Genomic DNA, 27028 nt, shown 5'->3' with positions numbered 1-27028 from the left:
CGATGCGTTCACCCTCGCCCGAAGCTTGTCATTAATTCCCTTTATATCCCTTGTCTTAGCTGAATACCTAATGTCTATTCGTCATACCTCGGCATGTTTCGTGTTGTCAAAATATTACAGAATTTACAGTAGAGCAAGGTAAGAGAGGAATGCTGCGTACAGTAAATGTATTCATAACAGGAAAGTAAAGTTCATAAAAATAGAAAATAAACAATGAATAGACCAACTTCCCGAATGGTTAGTAATCTGGTATTTGCTGAAGTGGTGAATTGAAAAAATAATAATTAATTACATTTATATAACCTACCAAGGATTGCAGACTGGAGGACAGGCACGAATGAAGTTCTTCCTCGTCCTATCCACTATTCTTCCTCCTCTCGTATGAAAGTTCTTCTTTAACTGTCAGCAGCTGGTCGCCTCTATTTAAGAAATATGGAGATAGAGTCGATATTAAGATATTGCCTACTCAATTCAATTCAATTCAATTTCAATTGTTTATTCCTAGATAGAGGAAGCGGAATCCTAGTGCTGTCACTAGGTACCTGTACAATAACACCAGAAGCATCTGGCAAGTGTGACAAGTACATACAGTATAAATATTATAAAGGGGCTTACTAAAGCTTAAGGAAGGAAGGAAGGATATTCCTTTAACACATAATCAATGTTATTGCCTACTCTTGTAAGAGAATATATTGATCCTAAAAGAAACTATCGGACTTCACGTGACAGCTGATAAACACGATGGCAGGACAATAAGACAGTCAAGTGTGGTGGATCGCTTACATTATTTACAAACATTTACGAAGATGAAAACTATATCCCCTCTAGAAAAAATCGGTAGTATTTTCCGGTGGATATTCATAATTGTGAACGTTTTTAGAGTTCGTGTCTTCAGTAATTTCTTTTGGAGCTGCTTGCACAGAATCACGTGTTCATTACCTGATAGTCCGAAATACGTCATGGTGCGACTCAACCAATCACAGGCGGTTGCGTCATTAGTCTATGTAACCATTGGCCGTCAATGATGAAATACTAAGCAGCCTTCCTGAATCTTCTGCATGTTGTATTCATTAAATAAAAGTTAATATTTTAGGAGTCACACATTTCTAATTTCCTTGCATGAATTCTAATATCCAATACTCTCATAAAAATGAAGAAAACAAATTACAGGGAGTTCCAAGGGTGAACTCGGGAAGGTATTGATCGTGTGCAAGGGTGGCGGAGGTCCCGTATAAAGCCGGCAGCAGCGGCTCGGTTGGCATTTGCAACCACGTGGTGACGTCGATCTCGCGCACTCTGTGACCGAGTCCTTGTCGAGTGCACTTGCACGTGCCCTTCTAGGGGACTTAAGCTTCTCCAGTCTTTGGGGATGGTCAAGAAGGCAGGGTCGAAACTAGTGAAGAAGTCCAAGAAGCATGGCATTCCTCGCGATGAGTTGGTAAGTAGCTGGAGATAGGGCGGGCGGCGGTGGGCGTAGGTGTGGGTGGGCGGTGTGGCCAGGGGTAGATTAGAGGACATTGAGGGGGGAATGTGCCCTGTAATGACGCGGCGTCCCGTCCCAGGTCACCGTCAAGTCCGACCTCATTTTGTTGGCGCCAGAGTTCGAGGACATCGAGGAAAAGAGGCTGGAGGGATCCACCTGGAGCCGGCCGAACCAGCGTGACCCGGAGGACCCGCACAAAGGTCAGTTGAGACGGTGGGCGTGTCTCTGTGGGGATGGGTCATCACCTACTGGGTGAGGGGACCTTGTTTCTGACTGAGGGAAGGTGGGGCTTGAGGAAGTGTGGACGAAACATCTTAGGTGTGTATGTCAGTGGCCACAGTCTTAACACCTTCCTCATCTCTTAACCCACTATGTTACGAGTGTGATTCAGACGCAGTACATTCTGATATTCTAACCGATATATTTTGAACCACGAGAATGTGAACTTTATTGTCCTCTGTCGTGATACAGTCAGACGCGTCAGTGTACACACACACACACACACACACACACACACACACACACAAATTTATATGTAATAGTGCAGTAAATATTTCATCATGGCTACTTTTTTAAATCGGTCGTTCATTTTATATATAAGCTGTGCGGACTCATTAAAAGTTAAAATGAATGAGAGTGAGCCAGTGTGGTGTTCGGGACAGCAGTGAGGGCGTCGGGTGTCCCTGGAGCAGGTGGAGAAAACGCGTGTCACGTGTGCTGATGCCGCCGTCACCTGACCTACTTTGTTTTGCTGCTCAGAGGTTTATGTGTGCTGTAGATTGTGCTGCTCTGGGCAAAGTTATTCACGATTATATAACTGTCATATATTCGAGTCCTTTATTAACTACGGAAATAAAGCAGCGTTAAAGCCTCCTTTTGAATAGACTGGATCCTGGGTGTGGCAGACAATGAAACGAAACATTTTGATAACGTATGTTTATATGTATTCTTCCTGCTCCCACACGCAGGGCACCTCACCACGTTCATTCACTGAGAAAGAAAATATAATCCACTAATGGAACAATGCAAAGCCAGTTTTTTGTGTGAAACCGATAAAGAAAATAACTGCAAAAATGTCTGAATAATCGATAATAAATTTATAACCTGCATTCTGACGCATAAAATTCAAGTGAGCGATGCCTTGTTCTGTGACCACGACTGGAAGAGTGCCTTGGTCTCGCTAAAGATTCACCCTCCCTTCTTATTTCGCCTGATGATTAAACTCGTAACATCAACCTGACATTACCTAACTTAAACCAACCTAACCTTAGCTAATATATCCTACCCTAACATAACCTAATATAATTTAACGTAATATCACCTAACCCACCCCGAGATAGTGTTAGGTGTTTGATCATCAGGTGAAATAAGTCAAGGGCGTGAATCTTCAAGTGATCTGCGCTTTGTCCTATGCCATTCTGATAGGCTACCGTACTCTTATATAATACTGTAACCTTAAAGTAATTCATAACATAACTAAGATAATAAGAAACTTATAGTAATTTCTTATACTATAGAATATGCTTTTGTGGATTCTCGGAATAGTATTTTTAGGAGCTACTATAGCGTGCGGTCTACAAGATATTCAGGTTAGGTTAGCTTACACTAAGGATATCTTTCCAGGCCGCACGCTATAGTAGCACCGTATTTTTGTCATTTTACATCTTTGGGAATATATTTAAATCAATCAATTTATGTAAATTTCATTTATTCGTCTTTACTGTATTTAAAATTTCCACCAAATTCCGCAATATTTCATTAATTATTTGAGAATTTGTTATATACGAGTACTTTTTGTTGATCCGCTGATAATGCTTTGTCCAGTTGTCTGTTTACACTTTACAGTATTTAACTGTTGTGCCGTTTGCGGTATAGTAACGGTGTTTTGGGTAATGGGGAGTCAATGGTCATATGCTACCCCCAGCCCTGGGACATGAGCAATATTTACAATACAATTTATTTTCTCATTATATCATGTGCAGTATACAGTATATTAAATTTTACAATGCCAAGATGATGGTGATTGGAGCTCCCTGATAAATTTCTAGATCTGCAACCAACACACTGCTAGGCTGTGTGCAACTTGGCTGGGAGTTTAATGCATTTAGTTAAGATACGTCAATAAAAGTCAACGTGAAACGATTGAGAGAGCTGCTGAATGTTAAAACATCAGAGCAATGAGAATTGTGTTTTATATGTACTCGTAGTTTTATTTATTGGTGATGACTACTGTGTTTACTAATGTAGTTGAAACGCAGTAATACGTTATAAAAAAGTATATATATATATATATATATATATATATATATATATATATATATATATATATATATATATATATATGCAAATAAATCACTGTAGGTGCGCGTGATCCAGGTATATGCTGATAAGGAAAAAGAAAAACACGAAGTTCCCAAGCGCTATCGTTTTCTTTTTCCATATATATATATATATATATATATATATATATATATATATATATATATATATATATATATATATATATATATATATATATATATATATATATATATATATATATATATATATATATATTTTTTTTTTTTTTTTTTTTTTTTTTATATACCCCTCTCCCTTACATTAACAAAGTATTCTCATATCAGATAATATTCTTTTTAGCATTATTTTAGAAACCAGTTTTTAGTGTAAGCTGTGAGTGTCAAGGTCACAGAATCAAATCAAGAGACAAACAAGCTCGTGTCTGATTGAATGTAAATCACACGTTCGACGTGTCAGGAATAAACGAATAAACTTCTTCATACCTGTTGAGGGCCCCATTAAGCCATATTACTACTTTTAATGTAAATTACCTATATACGTACAGACACGTGTTTACAGATGAGTATTACATGAGCTCCGAAAGTCACTCGTATGAATGGATGGACTTCAAAATCACTGTTTTTGCCGCAGCCTCCTGAGACATGAGTTTCAACAACTCCATTTACATTCGTTTCAAGAAAGTGTTCTCATTATGACTGCCGAATCCCCAAACACCTAAAACTTAGCAAAAGTAGGTCAGGTTTGAGTGAGCAGACGTCTGCCACGTTGTACGCCTCCCTCCACCACTACTCGTCTCAACTGTCACAAAAGGAGAATTATTGTGGTGATGGTCGATCAGTGTCTCCTTCCTTTACACTTTGTCGGGAGAAAAATACAAGAAGACTCTATACAAGTGATGGTTTCTTTGTTTCCCCTGATACCTTTTGTGTGTACCCTCGCGTTTAGCAGAATGTCTTCTCTTTTTTTTTATAATTCCCTCTGGTATCATTTTAAATTTTGACACAAGAACGTGGAAATAATATCTGACACAGACCATTTCACTTTTTATGAAATGCTTTTCGTAATTGTATTTAATAACTGATGAGGCGTCCTATAATGAGGGAGGTAAAAATATAAATGTCATGAGCGGGGCATTTACTGCCCTTGAATGTGCCAGTAAATGATGCTTGATTGCAGTAATTCAAGAGACGCCATTTTTGAGACTCATACTTTCTTTTTTTGTACTGAGAGGCTTTTTATTACAATATTTAATTTCTAATGCGATATATGGTGATAATGCTTTATGTTTAATTTCCTGCCTAGAAGTGATATTGCCATTGCAGGAATTTGTTCTTGAGTTTTGACCATCTTTATCCAAAATTACATCACTTTTACTTTTATCCTCTTCACCACTGATCGGCTCGTTAGCCGCTTCGGCGATCGGTCACGTCTGTCAGGCACTGTTGGCAAGTACTGGGCATGCACCGGCTCCTGAATGTACCTGAACCCGCTCCAGTGACGGTCAAGTCTTGTCTCGAAAGAGCTCACACTCGGTGCCGTCACAACACTCTCTGGTAGATTGTTCCAAGAGTTCACAACTCTCACTCCGAAAAAGTTTGCCCTCACAGTTTTCTGGACTTGCGGCTTCTCAAATCTTGAGCTGTGACCCCTTGTGGGGCGAGCGTCCGCCAGCTCCAAGTAAGGACACTCGACTGAGTAGTGCCCCCTGAGATGCTTATACACCTCAACTAGGCCACCCCTTGCCCGTCTGTAGTATAAGCTTGGCAAGTTCAGGCCACTCCAATCTCTCATGGTAGCTGAGGTACCGAAGTGCAGGCACCAGTCTGGTGGCCCTTCTTTGAACATTTTCAACCAACTGACAGTCCCTAGCATATCTTGGGGACCAGACGGGGTGACAGTACTCCAGATGGGGAAGCACTTCACTGTTGAAGATCGTTACGAGCGATGGACCGTCTAGATATCTGAACGACCTTCTTATAAGACCCAATAATTTATTTGCCTGATTTACCTTCTTCTCGCAATGGCCCGAGAACTTCAGCTCATTGTCAACATACACACCTAGGTCCTCACATTCAGTCTCAACTAGTGCAGTTTCTTCATCCCGATGAGACATATGATACGCCTCCTTACCGTTGGTACGCCCCAGGTGCATCCTCTTACACTTCGTGGCATTGAATCTCAGCAGCCATTTCGTCGACCATTCTTGGAGCCCACAGAGGTCCTTCTGCAGCTCTTCACAGTCCGCTTCGTTCTTGATTTCCCGAAATAACTTGGCGTCATCGGCAAACATTTGTATGGAGGAGTGTACAACGTCAGGCATGTCATTTGTGAAACAAACAAACAACAGCGGGCCCAATACACTGCCCTGTGGTACCCCACTTGTGACTGGTACGGATTACGATTTCGTGCCATTAATCACCACACACTGCTTGCGGTCATGTAGAAAGTCTTCTATCCACACTAGGACATTTCCCTGAATTCCGTACCCTTCCAGTTTGATTTTCAGCCTTTCATGGGGAACATTGTCGAAAGCCTTGGCAAAATCTAGGTAAATATTGTCGATATTACCACCCCGTTCCAGAATATTGGTCCAAATATCCAATACCTTGAGCAATTGTGTTAAGCAGGAGCGCCCCGGCATAAAACCGTGTTGGCAATCCTTTACAAGGTTGTTTCGTAGTAGGTGTTCCATTGCGGCATCTCTGATAATACTCTCAAGTACTTTACATATGCTGGTCAGGCTCACCAATCTATAGTTGTTCGTGGAGTAACGATCGCCCTTTTTGAAGATAGGACTCACATAAACCACTTTCCATTCACTGGGGACCTCTTGTTCATCCAGGCATTTACAAAACAGGATCTTCAGGGGCTCTGCAAGCTCGTTGCACAACTCTCTTAGCACTCCAGGATGCACCATGTCAGGACCGGGACTCTTATGGACCTTTAGCCTGGACAGTTTATTTCTAATACCCTCTTCTGTGAACACAATGTGGGTCAGTGCTGTGTCGAACCGTCTGTCCTCAAACGCAGGAAGGTTAATTGCATCCTCTCTTGTGAACACCGATGAAAAGAAGCTGTTCAATGCATTAGCTCTATCCTTGTCAGAATCTGCGTAACTACCATCCACCAGCCTCAGGTCTGATATTCCTACTCGCGTTTTCAATTTCGACTTTGCATGGCGGTAAAACGCCTTTGGGTTTGATTTGACCTCGCTTGCAACCAGCCTCTGGAACTCTTTTCAGCCCTTCTACACTCCATCTTTGCTTGGTTTCTGGCTCTTGCATACATCCTCCTGTCCTGCTCATCGTTTGACCCAACCCACGTCTGGAATTTCTGGGTTTTCTTCTTAATTCTGTCGACCGCCGCATGGTTCATGTGTAGGGATCCCCTCGTATTCCCAGAGGCACTGAGTTTGGTCTTGGGTATATATTTATCGATCAAATGGGTCACTATACTAGTTATGATATTCAGCGTAGTGTGTGCGTTCTTGTACCTTAATAAGTCAGGCCAGTTGATACCTCTCATCTCTTCCCTCATTCCGTTGTAATTTCCCCTGTAATATTTGCACCTTGGCCTGGCCTTATCCTGAACTAGGTGACAGTTAAATCTGAATGACAACACTATATGGTGACTGGTGCCAACTGGGGCAAGGTGTTCCAGTTTGGCCACCATACCCTCCTTGTTTGTTATGATGAGGTCAAGTGGCTTGGGTGTTTGCTCCCCTCTGTAATGTGTCGGGTCTCTAACATGTTGGAACAGAAAATTATCTCTCAGAGTTTCTACAAAAAGAGTAGCAGGGTTATTCAAGTCATTTGGGGTGGACTCGTTTCTCCAGTCGATGTCGCCATAGTTAAAGTCCCCCATGATAAGGAGGTGGCTTGGGTTGAGCATCGCCGCGTTGTCTATTAAGGCTCTTAAGTTCCTTTGATTTAGTGGGCCACAGTTTGGGGATCTGTTGTTACACCCGACGATAAGTAAGTCCCCTCCCTTTAGTTTAATTTTACACCACTTGGTCTCTTCAAAAACATCCTCTCCCTGTATCCTCGCCTGGCTGGCTCTAAGGTCTTGCCTAGCATAGATAACCACACCCCTCTTGCAAGTTTCTTAATGAAGGTTCGTAAATGAGTCATATCCAGCAATAATGAACTCACATTCCTCTGGGTCGATTCTCCTGTTCTTGTACAACAGTTCTACAACTCCTACAACAACAAAGTAACCCCGATAACTTGTCGGCAGTGGTTGAAAACGTGGAATATAAACGAATTCCACAATTCTTCGTAAATATTCAACTACTTATGGTTAGTTTTTTCTATAGTTATTGTATCTTTTATATTACCCTCATTCTATTAACGTATAAACTTTGAAAGAGATGGAAAATTCTTGTAAGATCATCTATACTAAATACAACATGATGTATCGTTCTATAAGTTTATAGTAAATTACGTGCATACATGCATTAAATTTTCAAATGTACAGTAGATGTATTAAAATTCCCAGTCTGGCGAAAACCATGATTGTACTCGAGTTTGGAAGTACTCAGTGGTTCCTTCTGCAAAAGTAAGATATTATTCAGTGATGGTTTTTGTTAATATCGCCGAAGCGACTGGGCCAAAGAATTTGACCCACTTGCCGCTTCCACAAAAAATTCAAAGTCGTTTTTCCCTCATTTACCGGATTTGTATTTTATGTATTAATTCACGAAGACAAATAATTATTAAGGTTGGCTACAACCCTAAAATACACCTTTACAGCCAACCAGCAATAGGGTACTTGTATCATCTAAACGCAGTGGGTCGCGCCGATTTTCACTATATAGGCCGGGATGACCCAGCACAGTTATGCTTTTTGTCTGTTTTTTTATTGAAACCCTAGGTCACCGGTACACAATGGGAACCCTCACCCTCTTTATTTTATTGCTAGTTGTACCTTGCTATTAAATTTCTAGTTGATATGACAATAAATTTGATATATTTTTTTGTATTTGAATCAATGGGTCGCGAAGTTACCGACATACTGTATTCAAAATTGGGTCACACTCGAAAAACTTTGAGAATTACTGTGGCAGAGAATATAGCGCTACTTAAACAACAAATTCAGATTAGTTATTTCATCGCTGAATATTTGTGTACTAGCTCATTTATGCGATATTGGCTTCTTAGTTCATAAAATCAGTCACACTTTCACTAATATTACGGAAAAAAAGTTGATACATGATGACAGAAGAACTCAAGTCCAGACGAACACGGTTATACTTAGGATCGATAATGTCTGGGGTGTAGGAAGGGGAACGGGTGAGTGTAGTGGGTGCGGCCGCGTGGTAATCCCTGAGTACTGACTCACAGAGCCTTCCTTACACCTCCTTCCACAGCCATTGCCACCACACAGGTGAGAAAGGAGCGAACTAACGTCAGCCACAGAGCTGCTGTCACTAATCCTGCTGTTGACTGGAACATAATCACTGCGGACCACCATAATTAGTACTCAAGACATGCACACGGCTATATGGGAGAAAGGATTATACTTTTGCAATATGAATATTTTTTATGGATTATTTAAAACTTCTATAGATTATTTAAATTACCACACATTAATGGCTTATATATATATATATATATATATATATATATATATATATATATATATATATATATATATATATATATATATATATATATATATATTGATAAAATCATACAGGGAAAAGGGAAACAATGGAGCACCTTAGCTAAGGTGCTATATATATATATATATATATATATATATATATATATATATATATATATATATATATATATATATATATATATATATATATATATATATATATATATATATATATATATATATATATATATATCGAGCCTTAAGTAACCAATTGTAACGACCTTAACATTAATTTATATATGAACTAGCATCAATGGCAATTTTTGTTCATCGTTTAGCGTTATTCTTTCATCGTTAGTGTACACATTTAAAATTTGGTTGCATTTTCATCAGGGGAAATACTGAGCTCCTCATTTGCACAGCAAATGATGGAGAGGTGAGGTTGGGAAGGACGGTGGCCGGTAATAAAGTCACAGGAAAAAAAGTCACAGAAAAAAGTCACAATTTTGGCTAGGAAAAAAAGTCAGGAAAAAAAGTCAATTAATTTATGGTGGCCGGTAATAAAGGTTAGGTTAGGTTAGGTTACTGAAACTGATTGACATATTAACCTTAAAAAATGTGAGAATTCGATAGTTAACTTTTCTTTTTTTCCTGTGACTTTTTTCCTGTGACTTTTTTTCTGTGACTTTTTTACCTTTGACTTTTTTACCTGGATTCGGGAGGACAACCACCATTCCTTTACGTCATAGAATACCCAATACTCACATTTTTCCTAAAGGCTGTCATTGTAACCTCCTCTTTCTCCTAATCCTCGTCCTTTTTCCTGACTTCTTTGAGCTACCAGGACTAACTATACTCCTCTTCGTCCTTTTTCCTGACTTCTTTGAGCTACACCAGTACTAACTAGACGTACGTGAAGTTGGCGAGGTTAGAGGCGAGGGTATTGGAGAGGACGGAGGACACCAAAATCGATATTAGCGCTCGATTCCCTCCTTGACTCGTCACTGCTGGCCTCGTTATACAGCGGTATTTTGTTATTTTAATTGGAAATAAAATATATTCTAGTGTTGGAAATAGGCGAAAAGTAATGTTATATACTAGATGCTGTGTGAATACAGGTGGCCAACAATACGAACAAACACTCAAATATTTTCCGAAAGTCATTTACAATTCGGTAACTTTATATAGATGAGCTAGCTGCTGAGAGTATGCCAAAGAGGAGCGAATCGTTAATTTTGAAATTAAAAGTGAATGCAAAGCAGTGAAATAAGTATATTTAAATGAAATGTTGTGTAAAAGATCCGGAGACTTTAACACGTAAAAGCCAAACGTAATACAGTACGTGATTTTTCAGGAAGCCTTTGAGGAATTTCATAATTCTAGATGATAAACTAACTCTAACTGTGAGCCTCAGCCAGTAGAGGAACGAATGTATTTGATAGAGCTAATGTGATGCTCTAGCGTTGGAAACACCGGTAAGGTGAACTGGTCATAGCCGGTTTAGAGGCGACACCAGAGCGCGGCAGACTGGCTGGAGCTGGAAGGTACATTTTCTTTCAGGAGGGACAACTATGCTAGTATTATTTATCGTGTACACTCAGTTTAGTAAACATGTTTACTTGGAGAAAGTATTTTGTATGTTGTGTTTGCTTAAAGTTATGTTCTGAAGGAGTATATAACATAGAGTTGAAATAGAGAACACTTATTTTTGCTTACAAATATTAACTACGGTATCCAACATTGACTCGGGAAAGGTTCCAGTGAAATATTGAAAATACTGAAGTCTGTTTTGATACTTGTTCATGCTTTTGATGGAACGAAGAAAAATAATTGTTGAGCTCTAGGCTGAGTGAGTCGCTGGAGTCCCAGGTTATGCTTAAAGTTACGTAAGGTGGCGCAGCGTTGCGCAGGTGCTGTGAGTACAGACATGTTTTGGATAGCCTGATGACGGATTTTACTGTGGATTCACAAGGGGCCACGGTTATTCTAGTCATTCTCCAAGTCTAATTTGTGTACTCAAATTATCTAGTCTCGTGGACTTTAAGGTCCTTCACTTTTACTTAACTGCCTCGTCACTCGTATACCCATAATCAACTTATAACTCTCATTGGCCACTTGCACATCAGTTTTTAGAGGATAAATATTTGAATGTATTGGACATGTTTATGTCCTTGAAGCTTGGTCAGCGACCTGAGTGTGGTGTTCGCTGTTGAAGGTCGCCCACTTTTTTTCTGCTCGTAAATGTTTAACCACGGCTCTGGCAGTTTGCCACCAACGCAGAACGGAGACCATCTTGACCATTTTCTAATCTCTCTGCTCCTTGGATCCAAACAGCTTAATTTTACCCACAGGCGATCCTTTATCCAGGCATTCTTATCATTGAATTTGTATACTGTTCACTCCCAGGTACTTTGTACAATCGCACTGAACGTATTTCTTGGTTTGAATATTATAATTTAATTATAATTATACCAATATTCCTTGGACTTTGTATTATAGTAACGGTGTAATTCATTTCATAGCTTAGAACATTATTTTTATTTACATGATAGCTAAGTATTATCAGTTTCAGAGTACCTACATAGGACCTCTCACGGTGTTCAGCTGATGTATACGTGTGACAAAATTTAAGTTCAACAAGGGAGCTTGATAGCGTTTACCTCGGAGTTAACATTAATGTTTCCCTTACCAGAAGCGTTGAACATAAACATAAACGAGTTGTATTGCTGAGTTATGTAACAAACCAGGTGATTGCGAAGATGGATGCCTGTAGGTAAATTAAACATTCGCCCTGAAACAACAAGGTATAGGTTGCAGTAAACACAGTCTCATCAAGCTGTATGTGGCTGTGTGTGGTTATGTTAAGGATTAGAAGGAAACTTGCCTTTTCTCTAATACTTTGAAAACTGTCCTGTAGTAATAAAGACATAAATGTTCGCGAAAGGTGAAACAACTACATAATAAGTAAAGCAACAGGTTTGAGCAATTCGTATACAATTTCAACTTATTTTTGTTAAAGTACTCGGCATCAAACATGTTGAACGGCGGATGAACGTTTAAAAAAAATGCATTTTTTTTATTTAAAGTGCCAGAACATTCAATTGAAAATCTGTCATGCCATATGAATGCTCAGCCAAATAATATAAAATTTAACCGAACAGACAGTCAGTTTTGTTTTGATATTTACAATTTCAGAAGTGATCACTGCTTGTGGGAACTTAATAGTGGGGCCTTCCTCTGTTGTCAATTACTTTGAATGGTAATACGTTAGAAACAGAGGAACGACTGCGTCTCATTTATTTACTATAAAATTGTTATCTCGCCTTAGTTCACATAAGAATATTTGTGTAACAATTTCACCGTTATTTAAATATCAGTTCCCGTATGCAATTTACCCGGGGCCGATAGGCCTACATTAAGGTTTAATAAGTATTAAGGTTAGTATAAGTATTACATTATTTGAGATGAATGAGTGGATTTACTTACCACAATCCCTCGTCTAACTCATGTACCAAAGGAATGTGATTTATCCATAGCCATAATAAGCTCTCACTTGTACACACTGTTATCGCCACCTGAAGGACCTATTCAGGGTGGGTATTCCGAGCCTCTCTGGTCCTCCTCCACACACTCAAGTAGTCAACAGAGCTCCCCCGCGGCTCATCTCTCACAAAGATTTCCACTAATTTGAAGGGTTACGTAAGGTGGTGATTCAATTGATCGAGTTCCTCACATTTTCGTCGGAAACCATCTATGAAAATTGCTCTTAGAGGAATTATTGTACTCGGTAATGAAATATTCTAAAATACTATTAATTCTTCTGTTATTCTAGGAGTTGATGAAGATGTAGCTATCACTTAAAAAATAAGCTAGGTAACATGTACAGTAATAGCTAGGTATTAGAGTATCTTTTACATACTTTTGACTTTGAGGGGCATACTGGGGAAGAGTCAAGGTAGGGATGTCTAGGCGTTTGTATGTGATTACGTGCCCCATGGTAGCACAGGGACACACTGTCGATGCTGCCTTTTTGCCCAGCTAGTAGTACTTGTAAGGGTTACGTGAGGTTATGTTGTCTAGCACTCGGGATGGATGGATGGAAACTCTAGGTGGTGGTTTTCTTATATAAAATATATTATATACAAGACAGTCTGATGCTGGAGATGCCGTGTGGTGAGGAGCTTGCTCAGAAGACACGTTCGGTGAGTAGCGTGCTTGAGGGGGTATCTGTGCAGGAGCTTCGTTAGAGGAGATGTTGCGTGTTGCTGTCCTCCATGTTGAATGAGAGCTGGACAGCGAGGAGCTTGCTTGGAGTAGGTGTTGCGTGTTCAGGAACGTACGGTAGAATGAATCTCAATGGAGAGACTGAGAGCTTATATACACAGCATCCGGAAGTAAACCCGTGAGAACTAGCCGGTTGCTGGACTCCGTTGCTAGGGTAGACGTAGCAGGTGGCGACCCTGTGAGAAGCTCACCGGTTGCTAGGATACTGTCTACGCTGTTGTAGGGGAGAGATCCACTACAATACTCCCCCTTCCCTCCAGGCGGTGTAGGAGACTTGTTGTCTGCAGGGTTGCATCCCACATGTGAGGCAGAACGGGCGGTGCAGGAGACTTGTTGTCGGCTGGGCTGTATGCCACATGTGAGACATAACGGCGAGGGCGTGGATGAGCCGGCGGCTAAGGGAGACGACTGTCTAGATACACGAGATCTGTGGGAGAAGAGAGGGAGAAGGAGGGCTGTGGAGGCGATGAATGTTGTGCTTCCCTCGCAGCAGGTACAGAGTCCTCAGATGCGCCTGCTGGGGTGTGTGGGCCTGGGTCAGGAGCAGGGGCTGCATCAGGAAGAGGGTCCATGACAGCAGCAGGGTCCATGACAGCAGCAGGGTCCATGACAGCAGCAGGGTGCATGACAGCAGCAGGGTCCACGACAATGGCAGGGAGTACTGCTAAGCCGGGGGCGGCGTCTGAGGCAGGACGGGTGTGTTGGTGTAGGTAGGACGTGGTGCTTGGGGCAGGAAGAGGAGCTGGTGTCTGCTTAGGGGAGCAGTGCTGCTCTAGGGTGTCTAACCTGCGGTGTAGAGACAATAGCTGTAGAGCCGATGAGAGCTGCCTCTGTGTGGATAAGCCAGTCTTCAATGTTGTGATTGAAGACTAGGAGAGTGATCCGTTCCTCCTCCATCCTGTGTGAGTGCATTTTTCCGGGGGTCACCATTTGTAGGGTTACGTGAGGTTATGTTGTCTAGCACTCAGGATGGGATGGATGGAAACTCTAGGTGGTGGTTTTCTTATATAAAATATATTATACACAAGACTGTCTGGTGCTGGAGATGCCGTGTGGTGAGAAGCTTGCTCAGAAGACACGTTCAGTGAGTAGCGTGCTTGAGGGGGTATCTGTGCAGGAGCTTCGTTAGAGGAGATGTTGTGTGTTGCTGTCCTCCAGGTTGAATGAGAGCTGGACAGTGAGGAGCTTGCTTGGAGGAGGTGTTGCGTGTTCAGGAGCGTAGGGTAGAATGAATCTCAATGGAGAGACTGAGAGCTTATATACACAGCAGCCGGAAGTAAACCCGTGGGAACTCGCCGGTTGCTTGACTCCGTTGCTAGGGTAGACGTCACAGGTGGCGACCCCCGAGGAGCTCACTGGTTGCTAGGATACTGTAGCATTGGAATGCGGCTACCTGTTGTAGGGGAGAGATCCACAACATACGCAACGACCTGTGGTTCCAGTCATGCCCAGGAGTACAGTATTATAAATATACTTCGTGTATTTGTTCGGGGAGAAAAGCATATTGGCATCGACGAAGCGAGTCTGTGAATGTTAACTCATCTTCTGTGTTTTTTATTTTGTTAAAAATGGCAAAATATACAACTTCCATTAGAAGGGAAAGAGGCGTCTGACGACCATACGATGAAGATAAAAAGTGATCGTTATATAAAATGAGGAAACCTAAAATAATTTTTTTTTTATTCTGCCGAGAATATACAGATACATTTCAACATATTAAGTTTGAGTACGAAAGAGCCACCCGACTGTCACAAGAACATAGATGTTACTCTTGAAAGGTAAGGAAATTTGTAACAGAAAATTTAAAATTGTTCTCACATATGAAATAATTTTACAAAAAAAATAAATTTTGTAAACATTCTAGAGTGTAATTACCCAAAACGTCGGGTACGTTTACTTATACTGTATTTACATTTCATTAAATAGCTCTCGTTACTTCATGAAAATAGGACAGATTAATTAATTCGAAGTCTATAGTAAAGATCATTAGTTCAAGCACCATTTACCTTGAAAAAAATAATTTTCTATAATGGTAAGGATATTTTTTCTCATGTATATTCGATCATGACGCAGCGTCTCACATTACCATAAAGATTGTAATACTGTATACATAATGAGCTTATTTCAAGGGAAAAAATTAACCAAGCCTAGCCAATATAGTACCTATTGTTCCTCCAGCCCAGAAAACAGCTCCATGTACAAACCTGCAGCACGCACTAAAAGACATCTGTTAAAGCGCATTAATACACGGTAACATCAGTACGAAGTTAGTTTCTATTTACCCTTTACAAACGTTGGACACTCTTGATTTCGAGTTATCTTACTGGTGGGCTCTGGGTGGTGGTGAAGGGTAGTTGGATTCGGTTTATGGTTTATACCGAATTATGCTGTCGTCATCCTTCCCCTGTGTATGTGTGTGTGTGTGTAGAAAGGGAAAGAGAGCATTTCCATCTGAAGAAACCAGTTACAGGTATATACTTTCTCTTATATAACTCTACATTCAGACACTCTTAGACACCCAGTTATGTGGGAAAATAATGTATAAATCTTTGGGAATCCGGACCCCAATAGTTAACGTCAAGTCCTCGTCGTGTGAGTCAATCAACACTGTAGGTGACGTCAGAAGGCTTGGGGCGTCAGTGTTAGGTGGCGGCTCTGTCCCTCCCTCTTGTGTGGGCGGGCGGTGGGTTGGTGAGTTATGTTCCCAAGGACCTTCGTCTTCTGCGTAGGGGATGTTATGACAGGCGGTTGATAGCGTGGTGTCCAGATTGGAGACAAGTTGCACCCTTATCCTGCAGTTCATGTAACACTGGTTAAAAATGGTAATGATGAGTGTGTATGTAGGAGGTTTATGTTGGTGTGTATGAGGGAACCTTACTAAGTTGTCCTCACTGACTCCCTCACTCAGATGCTAACCAATTGGCCTAGGAACAGCGGTGAGATTGAATAACAATACCTAATGACTTATGTACTATCACAAACAGCAGAAGCAGCAGCAGGAAAGGGTGGCGTGGGGGCGCGCAAGGCTGGCGTGCGGGCGGGCGTGGTGTGCCTCAAGCTGGTCTCCCTGGTTACTCTGCTCTACCTCTTCATCTGCTCCCTCAAACTCCTGGCTAGCTCGTTCAGGCTTCTCGGCGGCAGGACGGCCAGTGAGTACCTTCAGTCCTCACGTTTCATTTCTATATTACATAATATGAGTATACATTATATATTATATTTATAGCCTCAGAAGTATTTTTTTATTGTCTGTGTAACTCCTCACCAACATGGAAGCACTAATACACCACCACCATATCGCTATTGTTTTGTTTAACACTTTCTCTTTTAAGTGGAAGCCTCTCGTGTTTATTTGTGTTGGCGTAAGATGGTGTTTAAATACAAGTGTGTGTGAGTGCAGATAATGTAATGTTGGTGCGTTTGCAGGTGCGGTGTTCCAGCAGTCCCAGCTGTTGAGTAACCCTGTGGTGGGGTTGATGATGGGCGTGCTGGTGACGGTCCTGGTACAGTCTTCTTCCACCTCCTCCTCCATCATCGTCTCCATGGTGTCTGCGAACTGTGAGTACACACCTAACTCCCCGTGACGATCTACTGTTCTTTTTGGTTAGGTTCTGTTTCCCTGTCACAATCAGTTCTTCGTGTCAGCTTGTTTTTTCATCCAACACTCTTCGTCAACTTCATCTTTTTATGTGTCCACTTAGTCTTCCATTCATCATGATTTATTTACCCAAGGCTTAAGTTGTACATTTATTCGTCTACTCTGACTTCCACCAATGTTCATTCAATATTATACTTTTCAACAATAAATTTATTCATAGATATCCCTTTGTTAGATAGGGTGGAATCAAAGGCATTTCTCCTTATTAACTCTCCTCCTTTCGTTGATAATCTTTCTTCCCTTTCTCTTCGCAGCAATGTTGCTTCACTCTCTCTTTTACAGGTACTTCAACGGGCAATGTTCTGTGTATTTGGCATCCTGTGTACCGCCGGCAAGTCCGTGGGCTCGTAACACTCGTCTTGCCCGCGGTGCCCACCGTTTCTCTTTGGATGTCAGTAACACTAGAATAACCCGTTATAGTACATCCTTCTTTCCTCACACAGCCAAACTGTGGAATGCTCTGCCTACTTCTGTGTTTTCATACTTATACAATCTGTCTCACTTCATAAAGCTGGTTTACCGGCATCTTCGTGGTGTAGATTAATATAATCCTTTTCTTTTCTATTTTTAATTTCATTTTACTCTAATTTTTCCCCCCAGGCCCCGTTGTGGGTCGATGACCTGTGCCCGGGTGGGCTATTCCCCATAAAAAAAAATAAAAAATATAGAGGATGTTTACCTTTCACTAGGCGACACAAGTTGCTAGATGGAGGAAGGATGTTTGTGGCCAGATGTCATAATATTTTGGATAATTTTAATTAAAGTATTTATCCCGTTAAACTCACAATTAATTTACACTACAACCCACATCTTGTGGAACTTGCAGTTTATTTTTTTTTCTTCAGGGATTAGGCGATTAGCCCACCCGGTCACAGGTCACTGACCCACATCGGGCCTGGGGGTCGAAAATGTGATTATAATAGCAATAATAATTAGTTCATATTAAATAAAATTTATAATAAAAATAAAAATAAAATAATAATAACTCATAATAATAATAATAACAAAGAACCACAAAGAAATAAAAAAGAAAAAAAGATCAATAGTGAAAAATTATATATGTATGTTGTGTTGTCAACGTAAGAGAAACAATTGAGACCCTGCAATTGTGTGTAAATTGGGCAGAAAGTCAGATCAGCAACCTGGGACTTGGTCACATATGGCAGCAGGGTCTACCATTAGACAACACATTATGCTTCCAATATCTTCCCAGGCGGTAGTACCTCCCTGTTTGATAGCTGCCTACTACCTACTACATAATTTAGTTATTTTAATAATAAATAATAATAATAATAATAATGATGATGATAATAATAATTTAAAATTATATGTAGCAACAATGTTATTATAGATATATTTTTTCTGAACACTGTACCTTAGTTTTGAAAATGCTTGCATTAATGATAAATGGCATAAATAGAAAATAAATCTGTTTTGTTTCGGAACAGTCCTGGACGTGCCGACAGCCATTCCAATCATCATGGGTGCCAACATTGGTACCTCCGTCACCAACACCCTTGTCAGCATCGGCCAAGTGAGTCTCACTTCTTTTTCTTCACTTTTTCTCCCTCTTTATGATTCCGTCCCCTAGTTATTGATCTTTTCCTTCCTACTCCTCTAACTGTCTTTTTTTTTCTGATTCTCTTTGACTTCTCATTCTATCTCTCTAACTCTCGACTCTTTTAATGATCGCCTTTCGTTGGTTCTTGTTGTTATTTACACCTTTCATTATTGTGTACCTGCATTCATCTCGTGTATACCTCGCTTGTACTGTATTAAGACATATTTGTTTATATTCTCGTCATCAGGAATTACATCATAGGGATCATGTATATATTTTTGTTTATGTTATTTACAAGTTTTATATAATGTTACAATATTTATTCGAGTTTAAATATGTATACTCAAGGCTTTTCCTACCTCCTACACACACACACACAATTCATTAAGTAGTTTTGAGGGATGACCACACCCCATGCATACGTCACAGATCGGGGACAGGGAGCAGTTTGAGAGGGCATTCGCTGGTGCTGTGGTTCACGACATGTTCAACTGGCTGTGTGTGATGGTGCTGCTGCCCCTCGAGGTGACCACGGGCTATCTCGACCATCTCACTACTGCCATCCTCTCCTCTGTCACCCTCGAGCACAACAATATGAAGGTCGAACTCCTCTCAAGTATCACCAAGCCCTTCACCGACAAGATAATCACGGTAAGCGATGCACTTGACACACACACACACTCACAAAGTCATCACGCAATACCACCAATTGATAATCATGTAATAATATATAATCTGATAAATTATCCCTTATGGTCGGTATTTATATCTTGTGTGTTGTATATTGCACGAATTACAATATATGCTAAGCAAACATTGAGAATTCTTATGTTAATAAGTATCTGTCTCCTATTAATCTATATATATATTGTAATCGTGAGAGTTGTGTTAATGTTGGTGTGTGATGGAGGTTGACGTGTGTTGCAGCTGGACAAGTCTGTGTTGACGGGGTGGACGATGAAGGACCCAGCCTACGAGAACGCCACTCTACTGCAACGACTGTGTCCTCACCCTCACAACGCCTCACAATACGTTACATGTGAGTCATTCTCCTCACACTATGTTACATGTGAGTCACTCATCATCCTCACAATGCCAAAAAGTCGGTAAAACTTACATCACAAGCGCCCCACAGAATGCCTGATTTTAACTGTAACGTACCAAAGTTATTGTTTATTTATAAATACTCGGTACACATTTTCTATTTACTGAAAATCTTTTAACTACCATTGTCAGGTCTCCGTAGTGTAAGGATTTTGTGCTCGGTGCTCTTAGTGTAAACAGTATTAGGCTTCTCACACAAGGTATTTCATATTATAGCTTTGTGAATATTAGGATATTATAGTGTTAGAGTAAATTGGGATTTCATAAAGCTTAGGAACAGCAGTACACCAAATTTCACCTGATTAAAAAACACCCTATTGCTAATTGGGGGGGGGGGGGTTAGGTTTGGCTAATATTAGGTTGTTAAAGCATCAGATCCTAATCTTTATGAAATCCTTAAAATCTTCTGTGACAATATTAACTTTTATAAATCATTTTCATTTTACATACTCTTTACGACATGCGTAATTTTGATTTTTATAATGTAAACTTCCCAGGAGTTTTCAGAATATTCTATCGACGATAGTTGTGATTTGTATACACTGAAATGTTGCTAAGTAAATATGAAGTGTATCTGGTGTAGCCTGCCCTGTTATACTGTATTGTTTTTACGGGGATAGTTAGTGAAACAATTGAGACCCTGCAATTGTGTGTAAATGAGGCAGAAAGTCAGATCAGCCACCTGGGACTTGGTCACAATTTTTGTGATGCCATATGGCAGCAGGGTCTACCATTAGACAACACATTATGCTGCCAATATCTTCCCAGGCGGTAGTACCTCCCTAGTTGTAGCTGCCTAATACCTACTACCTATCAGTTGACTTGTTCTATGACGATACACATCAGTGCCGGATTTAGACCTGTGGAGGCCCATGGGCAGCTTCTTTGTGGAGGCCCCCCTCATTATAACTACCCAAGAGGGTGGGGTTGATTGATTGATAGATACGTTTATTGAGATACAAAAAACATTAATACATCTCAAAGGGATGAAGTGACATAAGTCATCCCCACCCCAGTCCAGGAATGTCCCTCTCAGGACTCACATAAATCCCTAATATTTCATATAATCAGTTATAGTACATAGTTATATTCTAGATGCAAAATTTCTATATTTCTTTAATATTTCATCTATTTTCCTATTTTTAAACATCCACTCTATTTGCTTGGGGACATTATTTATATGGGCATTTCTATATACATTAAGCAATGGGCATTCCAGTATATAATGTGGCAGGGTATGGGATCTGGATGTTGAGGGTGGGGTGGCGAGTGAAGCGAGCCTAAACATCTGGGAGTTCCGGGAGGCGCTGTAAGGCCCCCGGGAAATTTTTGAAATTTGAACACTTCTTTGGAGAATTTTGAAGCCATATGCAGTTATATTGAGGAAATTAGAACATTGAGAAAATTTTAATTAACTGCATATTTATTGATAGTGTACAGATTCCCAACACACACACACATACACACACAAGTGAGACATGACTAGAGTCATTCATGTGGTTTCAAGTCGACCAGCCCTGATATAGCTACTACCGCACATGTCAACAATTTTCAAGAGACTTCATAGAAAAGAATATATTATTAGTTATAACAGAGAGATGATTCTTTGCATTATTAATCAGATAAACCTCTACTCAAATAATGGTTCTGTCCAAATAGCTAGCCTAATTTCTATCACGCTTCTTGCTGAACATAGTTTTACTTGATGGAATAGATAAACATGAATTTTAAAGAATGAAAATAAAATTAATCCAAATGAATAAACAAATAAATAAAATATTGTAAAATGAATAAACAAATAAATAAAATATTGTAATATGTGGAGGCCCCAGATTGTGGAGGCCCCTTGGCAGCTGCCCACTCCTGAATCCGGCCTGATACACATACAGGTTTGCAACTGTTTGACTATAAAACTAACGCTGAGTGTGTGTGTGTGTGTTGCAGGCCAGACAGTAGCTGCACACCTGCCGCTGAGTGACACAGGTGTGGGTCTGGTGTTGCTGGCCGCCTCACTTCTCCTCCTCACCATCTGCCTCATCGCCATTGTCAAGACCCTCAGCTCTATGCTCAAAGGTCAGCCTCACACCTTAGTCTAAGTGTCAGTAAACCCTTTACACGTCACTGTAGTATAATGATAGATAAGATGATTGTGAAAGACAAATAAGTATAATTTAATATACGTATAGAGTGATAAGTTGTTATGAAAATAGATACATAATAAAACACCTAAATACAGTAAGTACAAACATTTATACAGTAGATGGTAACATGCAAGAATATAGATGAAGAGATAAATATGAAGGATTATAGATAAATAAACAAAAGCAGAGATGGAGTCAGAGTATGTGTGGTGTTGTCACAGTTACATGTTGTCATCACAGGGTCGGTGGCGGGGATGGTGCAGCACGTGCTCAACGCTAACCTTCCCCGGGTGCCTTGGCTCACAGGCTACCTGGCTATCATCGCTGGTGCCATCATCACCTTCGTCCTCCAGTCGTCCTCCATCTTCACCTCGACGCTCACGCCGCTGGTGGGTCTCGGGATGATCAGCGTAGAGCGTGTCTACCCCCTTACGTTGGGGTCAAACTTAGGCACCACCACCACAGCTCTGCTGGCTGCTCTCGCCTCCGACTCAGCCAGCCTCCGTCCTGCCATTCAAATCGCTCTCGTCCATCTCTTCTTCAACGTGACGGGTCTGCTGATGTGGTACCCCATTCCCTTCATGCGTCTCCCAGTGCGGATGGCTCTCGCGCTAGGTCGAATCACCAGCAAGTACCGCTGGTTTGCTGCTGTCTACATGGTGATGACGTTCTGCATTGTACCATTGTTCGTGTTTGTGGTGTCCCTTGGAGGGGCGGTCGTTATGTACAGTGTCTTTATCCCACTCGCTGTGTTTATACTCATTGTTGCATTTATCAATCTAGCTCAGGTACATTTCCCCAAATGTCTGCCGTCTCTATTGCGCACATGGCACTGGCTGCCTCTTCCACTGCGCTCTTTGCAGCCTTACGACGACCTCATCACCCGTCTCATGTGCTGCAGTCGTGGCCCAGGTCATGAATATGCCCACGTTCCAGCTGTGTCTGTGCAGCCCCCACTTGCAGGAGTGGAGCAGGGGGAAGGGTTGGTAGTGGTGGTGGAGGAGGAGGCCGAGAAGGAGGGTGAGGGAGGCCCCGGGGAAGGTGCCAACGGGCAGATGGAGGTGCAGATCCACAGTGCCAATGTTACCCCTCGAGTCGTCTTTGTCCAACACGAGACCTCCACCTAAGATGACGTGACCTCCATCCACCCACCTGCCAGGATGCTGGAGTGTTAGAGGACTGAGAACTCTGGTCGTACAGACACAGGCTGTCCGCGAGAAGATTCGCAATAAGTGAATATTATATATTCTAAAAAAAAAAAAGATTGTATTTGCTAGTATGCATATGCTCAAATGTGTTTTTTTACTTTCATCAAAATTTATATGCATATACAGTATGACTCCCCAAGAAATCATTTTGTAAAAACAATATGAGAAAAATGTATACTTTAACCACATGGAAACTGAACATCAAACAACTAGCCCAGTTCAGTTGTAAGCAAAGTAAGTTGCACAGGAGACCAGCAACAGCAGGCGGGTCACCGTATTTATAATGTCATCATCCACACGTATAGCTAATGTTTCCTCTTTCATAGCGACGTATGTGAGAACCTCTCCTAGCAATGTCTAGCTAGTGTACTGTATACCATTACTAGCAATGAATATAGCAGATACAAGTGGTAATATAGTGAAACGTGTATGTTCATTAAATGTCCCCAAAACTGAATACGTTGACGTGAGTACCAAAGTGTAGCTTCTAGCCGTGTGTGTCAGAGATAGTCCAGCCTGTACAACGTGGCTTCCTGAAACTGTCCAGATACTAGTTCACCCTTGCTTGTCCTGTACCTCGGACCTGGAGGTCACATCCTCATCGACATACCTCAAAGCATCACGTAAAATTTTTAAATTCTAATTGGGCTCTCAGAACACTACACTAAATACTAAAATTCTCAGGGTTCCTCGCAGTATTACTTCAGCAATCAAATTCTCATGAAGGTGCCTCAACACTACAAGGGGATTAATCTTCTCACAGCATCTCGCAGTCAGATTCTTTCAAGGGAGGCTCACAATACCTTAAAGTGATCATATTCTTATTTGGCACTTTACAACAGAAAACGACCAAATTCTCATCAAAGTGCTTAAAAAAAACACTGTATGCTTATTAGTCGTTTTGTGGCATATGAGACAAATTTTCTTACCTCCCTACCTGTTTCAAAATATAATAAAGCACTTGTTAACGTATAATAAAAATACCCAGCTCCCAATGATACGTCAAGCTGATCAGTTATACGAGATTATCCATGTGATGTATAGTCGTCCACAGCTTGACAAAGACCACATCATCCCCTGTCAGGTGATAAAGACCACGTTGTGACCATCCATTACCTGATAAGAAACATACTACCCTAATGTTAGTGCGACTTAGTATGTTCCAGGGTCCGCATCTCAAAGATTCATATATAAAATGTTTCTCTCAAAACTGTAAAACGAGAACACATTTTGTGACGCTTGAGAGGGCAATTTAAAACCATTTAACCATCAAATTTTATAAGTATTTTTACACTTCGGCACCTCAGCTACCCTGAGAGATTGGAGCGCCTGTACTTGCCTAGCTTGTACTACAAACGGGCAAGGGGTGACCTAGTTGAGGTGTATAAGCAACTCAAGGGGCACTACTCAGTCGAGTGTCCTTACTTGGAGCTGGCGGACGCTCGCCCCACAAGGGGTCACAGCTCAAGATTGAAAAAGCCGCAAGTCCAGAAAACTGTGAGGGCAAACTTTTTCGGAGTGAGAGTTGTGAACTCTTGGAACAATCTACCAGAAAGTGTTGTGACTGCATCGAGTGTGAGCTTTTTCAAGACAAGACTTGACCAACACTGTAGCAGGTTCAGGTACATTCAGGAGCCGGTGCATGCCCAGTACTTGCCAGCAGTGTAACAGAGACGTGACCGATCGCCCAAGCAGCTAACGACCTGATCATTTGGTGAAGAGGATAAAAGTAAAAACAAAAAATAGTATATATATATATATATATATATATATATATATATATATATATATATATATATATATATATATATATATATATATATATATATATATATATATATATATATATATATATATATATATATATATATATATACATATATATATATATATATATATACATATATATATATATATATATATATATATATATATATATATATATATATATATATATATATATATATATATATATATATATATATATATATATATATATATATATATATATATATATATATATATATATATATATAAATACGAAACTTAATAAATCTGGGTCCAAGCTGAGAGCACCACGTCTTCACTAACTCCCAGAACAGCAGCCATGCCATTAAGAAGTGCAGAGTGTTCCCGCTGGGGTTGTCCTATGGTAGTAAACATTAAAAACATAGCAACTACTCCCTGCAGGTGACCTTGCTTGTAGACCTGGAATAACAGTGTAACCAAGCGCAATATTATAACAATCATATTTGTATAATTAAACAAGTGCAGTAAGTGTTATGGTTCCAAATTTGATGTCTTCAAACGAAAACACCATATTGAGAGGTTTATAAAAAAAAATATATCTTTAAGAAGGACTTATAAGGTGACTTACGTTCGTTTAAATAAACTGTCGTCTCCCCGGGATTCTGGGGGGTTGATTCCACATTGAAAGGCTTAGATACTATTGATTTGATTCCATACCGAAAGGTTTGGATGCTTTGCAAAGGTATCATGGAGATTATATACACAATTATTGTTTTATATTTTAATCACAGTTACTGATTGTATATGTAGATAAAATAATATATTTTTGTAATAAATGTGTAAAAGTGGCCTTTTTGTTTTTATTTTCTCATTTTCAAGGATACTGAGGTTTCTTAAGCGTGAGGTTAAGTAAATGTTTCAAATCTATGCTATTAAATAGAGGATTAAGGCACATAAGCATTTAGACATTAAAAGCACAAAATTCACTACTGTACTACATGACCTCAAGCAATCTTCTAGAATTGGAATAATTACCCATTTTCAAAATACATTTAAAATTTCAAATAATGATAAAAAAATTAGACATGAATACTTAAGAAATACAGGTTAAAAGAAACAAGACGGATGAAAGAAAAAACTGCTTATCATCAGTAATAGTGGAGAGCAGACGGCAAACACCAGTACATTGTTCGATTACATTAATTTTTTCCGTAGATGTTCTTTGGATGATATTAAGTAATAAAAATAATAACTTTTTATTTTAATTATAAGGATTTTATTCTTTTTAGCTTTTCGCTATCTACGATCATAAATCACCTGTAGTGGGTAGGGTATGAAAGATATGGGAAATTGCTGGGTAAAACAAGGTGAAAAACTGATCGTATGACACTAAAATGATGTCTACGTGCTTTGTACGCGAAGAAATTAATTATTTACCGTAAATAGTCCGCCGAAAATTATGCTGTGTAGGCGCTCTTTGTTTTCACACATCAACCAAGCCCCTCGATCCGAGCGTACTCTACATCCATGCTGTTTCAAGAAAGTTGCTTTCAGTAGTACCAGATATCAAAGTAAGTACTTTCTGTTTAATATGCCGAGAGGTTTGGGGGACGGAGCCCCTCGGCTAGGAAGTAAGGTTAAGTTAGGTAGGATTCTTTGGTTGGTTAGGTCAGGTTCTATTAGGTTCTGTGCATTGTCGTGTCGTTTTTATTACTTACTATCATCCAAAGAACGTCTATGGAAAAAAGAACGAAATCGAACAACTCCTTCAGGTGTTAGCCCTCTGCTCCATTCTTACCATGTCATCTGATTGACAATATATTGCTTTAAAGAAAGTGTGACAACTGCACAGGTTCTGAGGCGGTATTTCGTATACCTGTGGTGGGTGACAACGTTTTGTCTTTAATGTGTAGGTCTGTGTGGCTGTCGATAGATGAT

The 27028-nt window shown here is 40.2% G+C and overlaps 1 protein-coding gene across 2 annotated transcripts; it reads left to right on the top strand.

The window, feature by feature from the left end:
* Positions 1-1231: 1231 nt before the first annotated feature.
* On the top strand, positions 1232-23798 carry LOC121872703 (sodium-dependent phosphate transport protein 2A-like). Of its 2 annotated transcripts, none has more exons than XM_042375703.1 (9): positions 1232-1438; positions 1563-1683; positions 16660-16821; positions 17096-17227; positions 18776-18861; positions 19318-19539; positions 19816-19927; positions 21937-22065; positions 22374-23798. In XM_042375703.1, exons 1-9 carry the CDS (start codon positions 1370-1372, stop codon positions 23258-23260), a joined length of 1920 nt encoding a protein of 639 aa, XP_042231637.1. In that variant the 5' UTR covers positions 1232-1369; the 3' UTR covers positions 23261-23798. The 2 variants fall into 2 exon arrangements, with proteins under 2 accessions (XP_042231637.1, XP_042231635.1); XM_042375701.1 differs by having other exon boundaries at positions 1238-1438; positions 16657-16821.
* Positions 23799-27028: the final 3230 nt, after the last annotated feature.

Source organism: Homarus americanus, unplaced genomic scaffold, assembly GCF_018991925.1.
Source record: "Homarus americanus isolate GMGI-L3 unplaced genomic scaffold, GMGI_Hamer_2.0 scaffold39155, whole genome shotgun sequence".
NCBI lineage: Eukaryota > Metazoa > Arthropoda > Malacostraca > Decapoda > Nephropidae > Homarus > Homarus americanus.
Note: the sequence above shows the minus strand (reverse complement) of the source record. Positions and strands in the feature narration are given on the sequence as shown.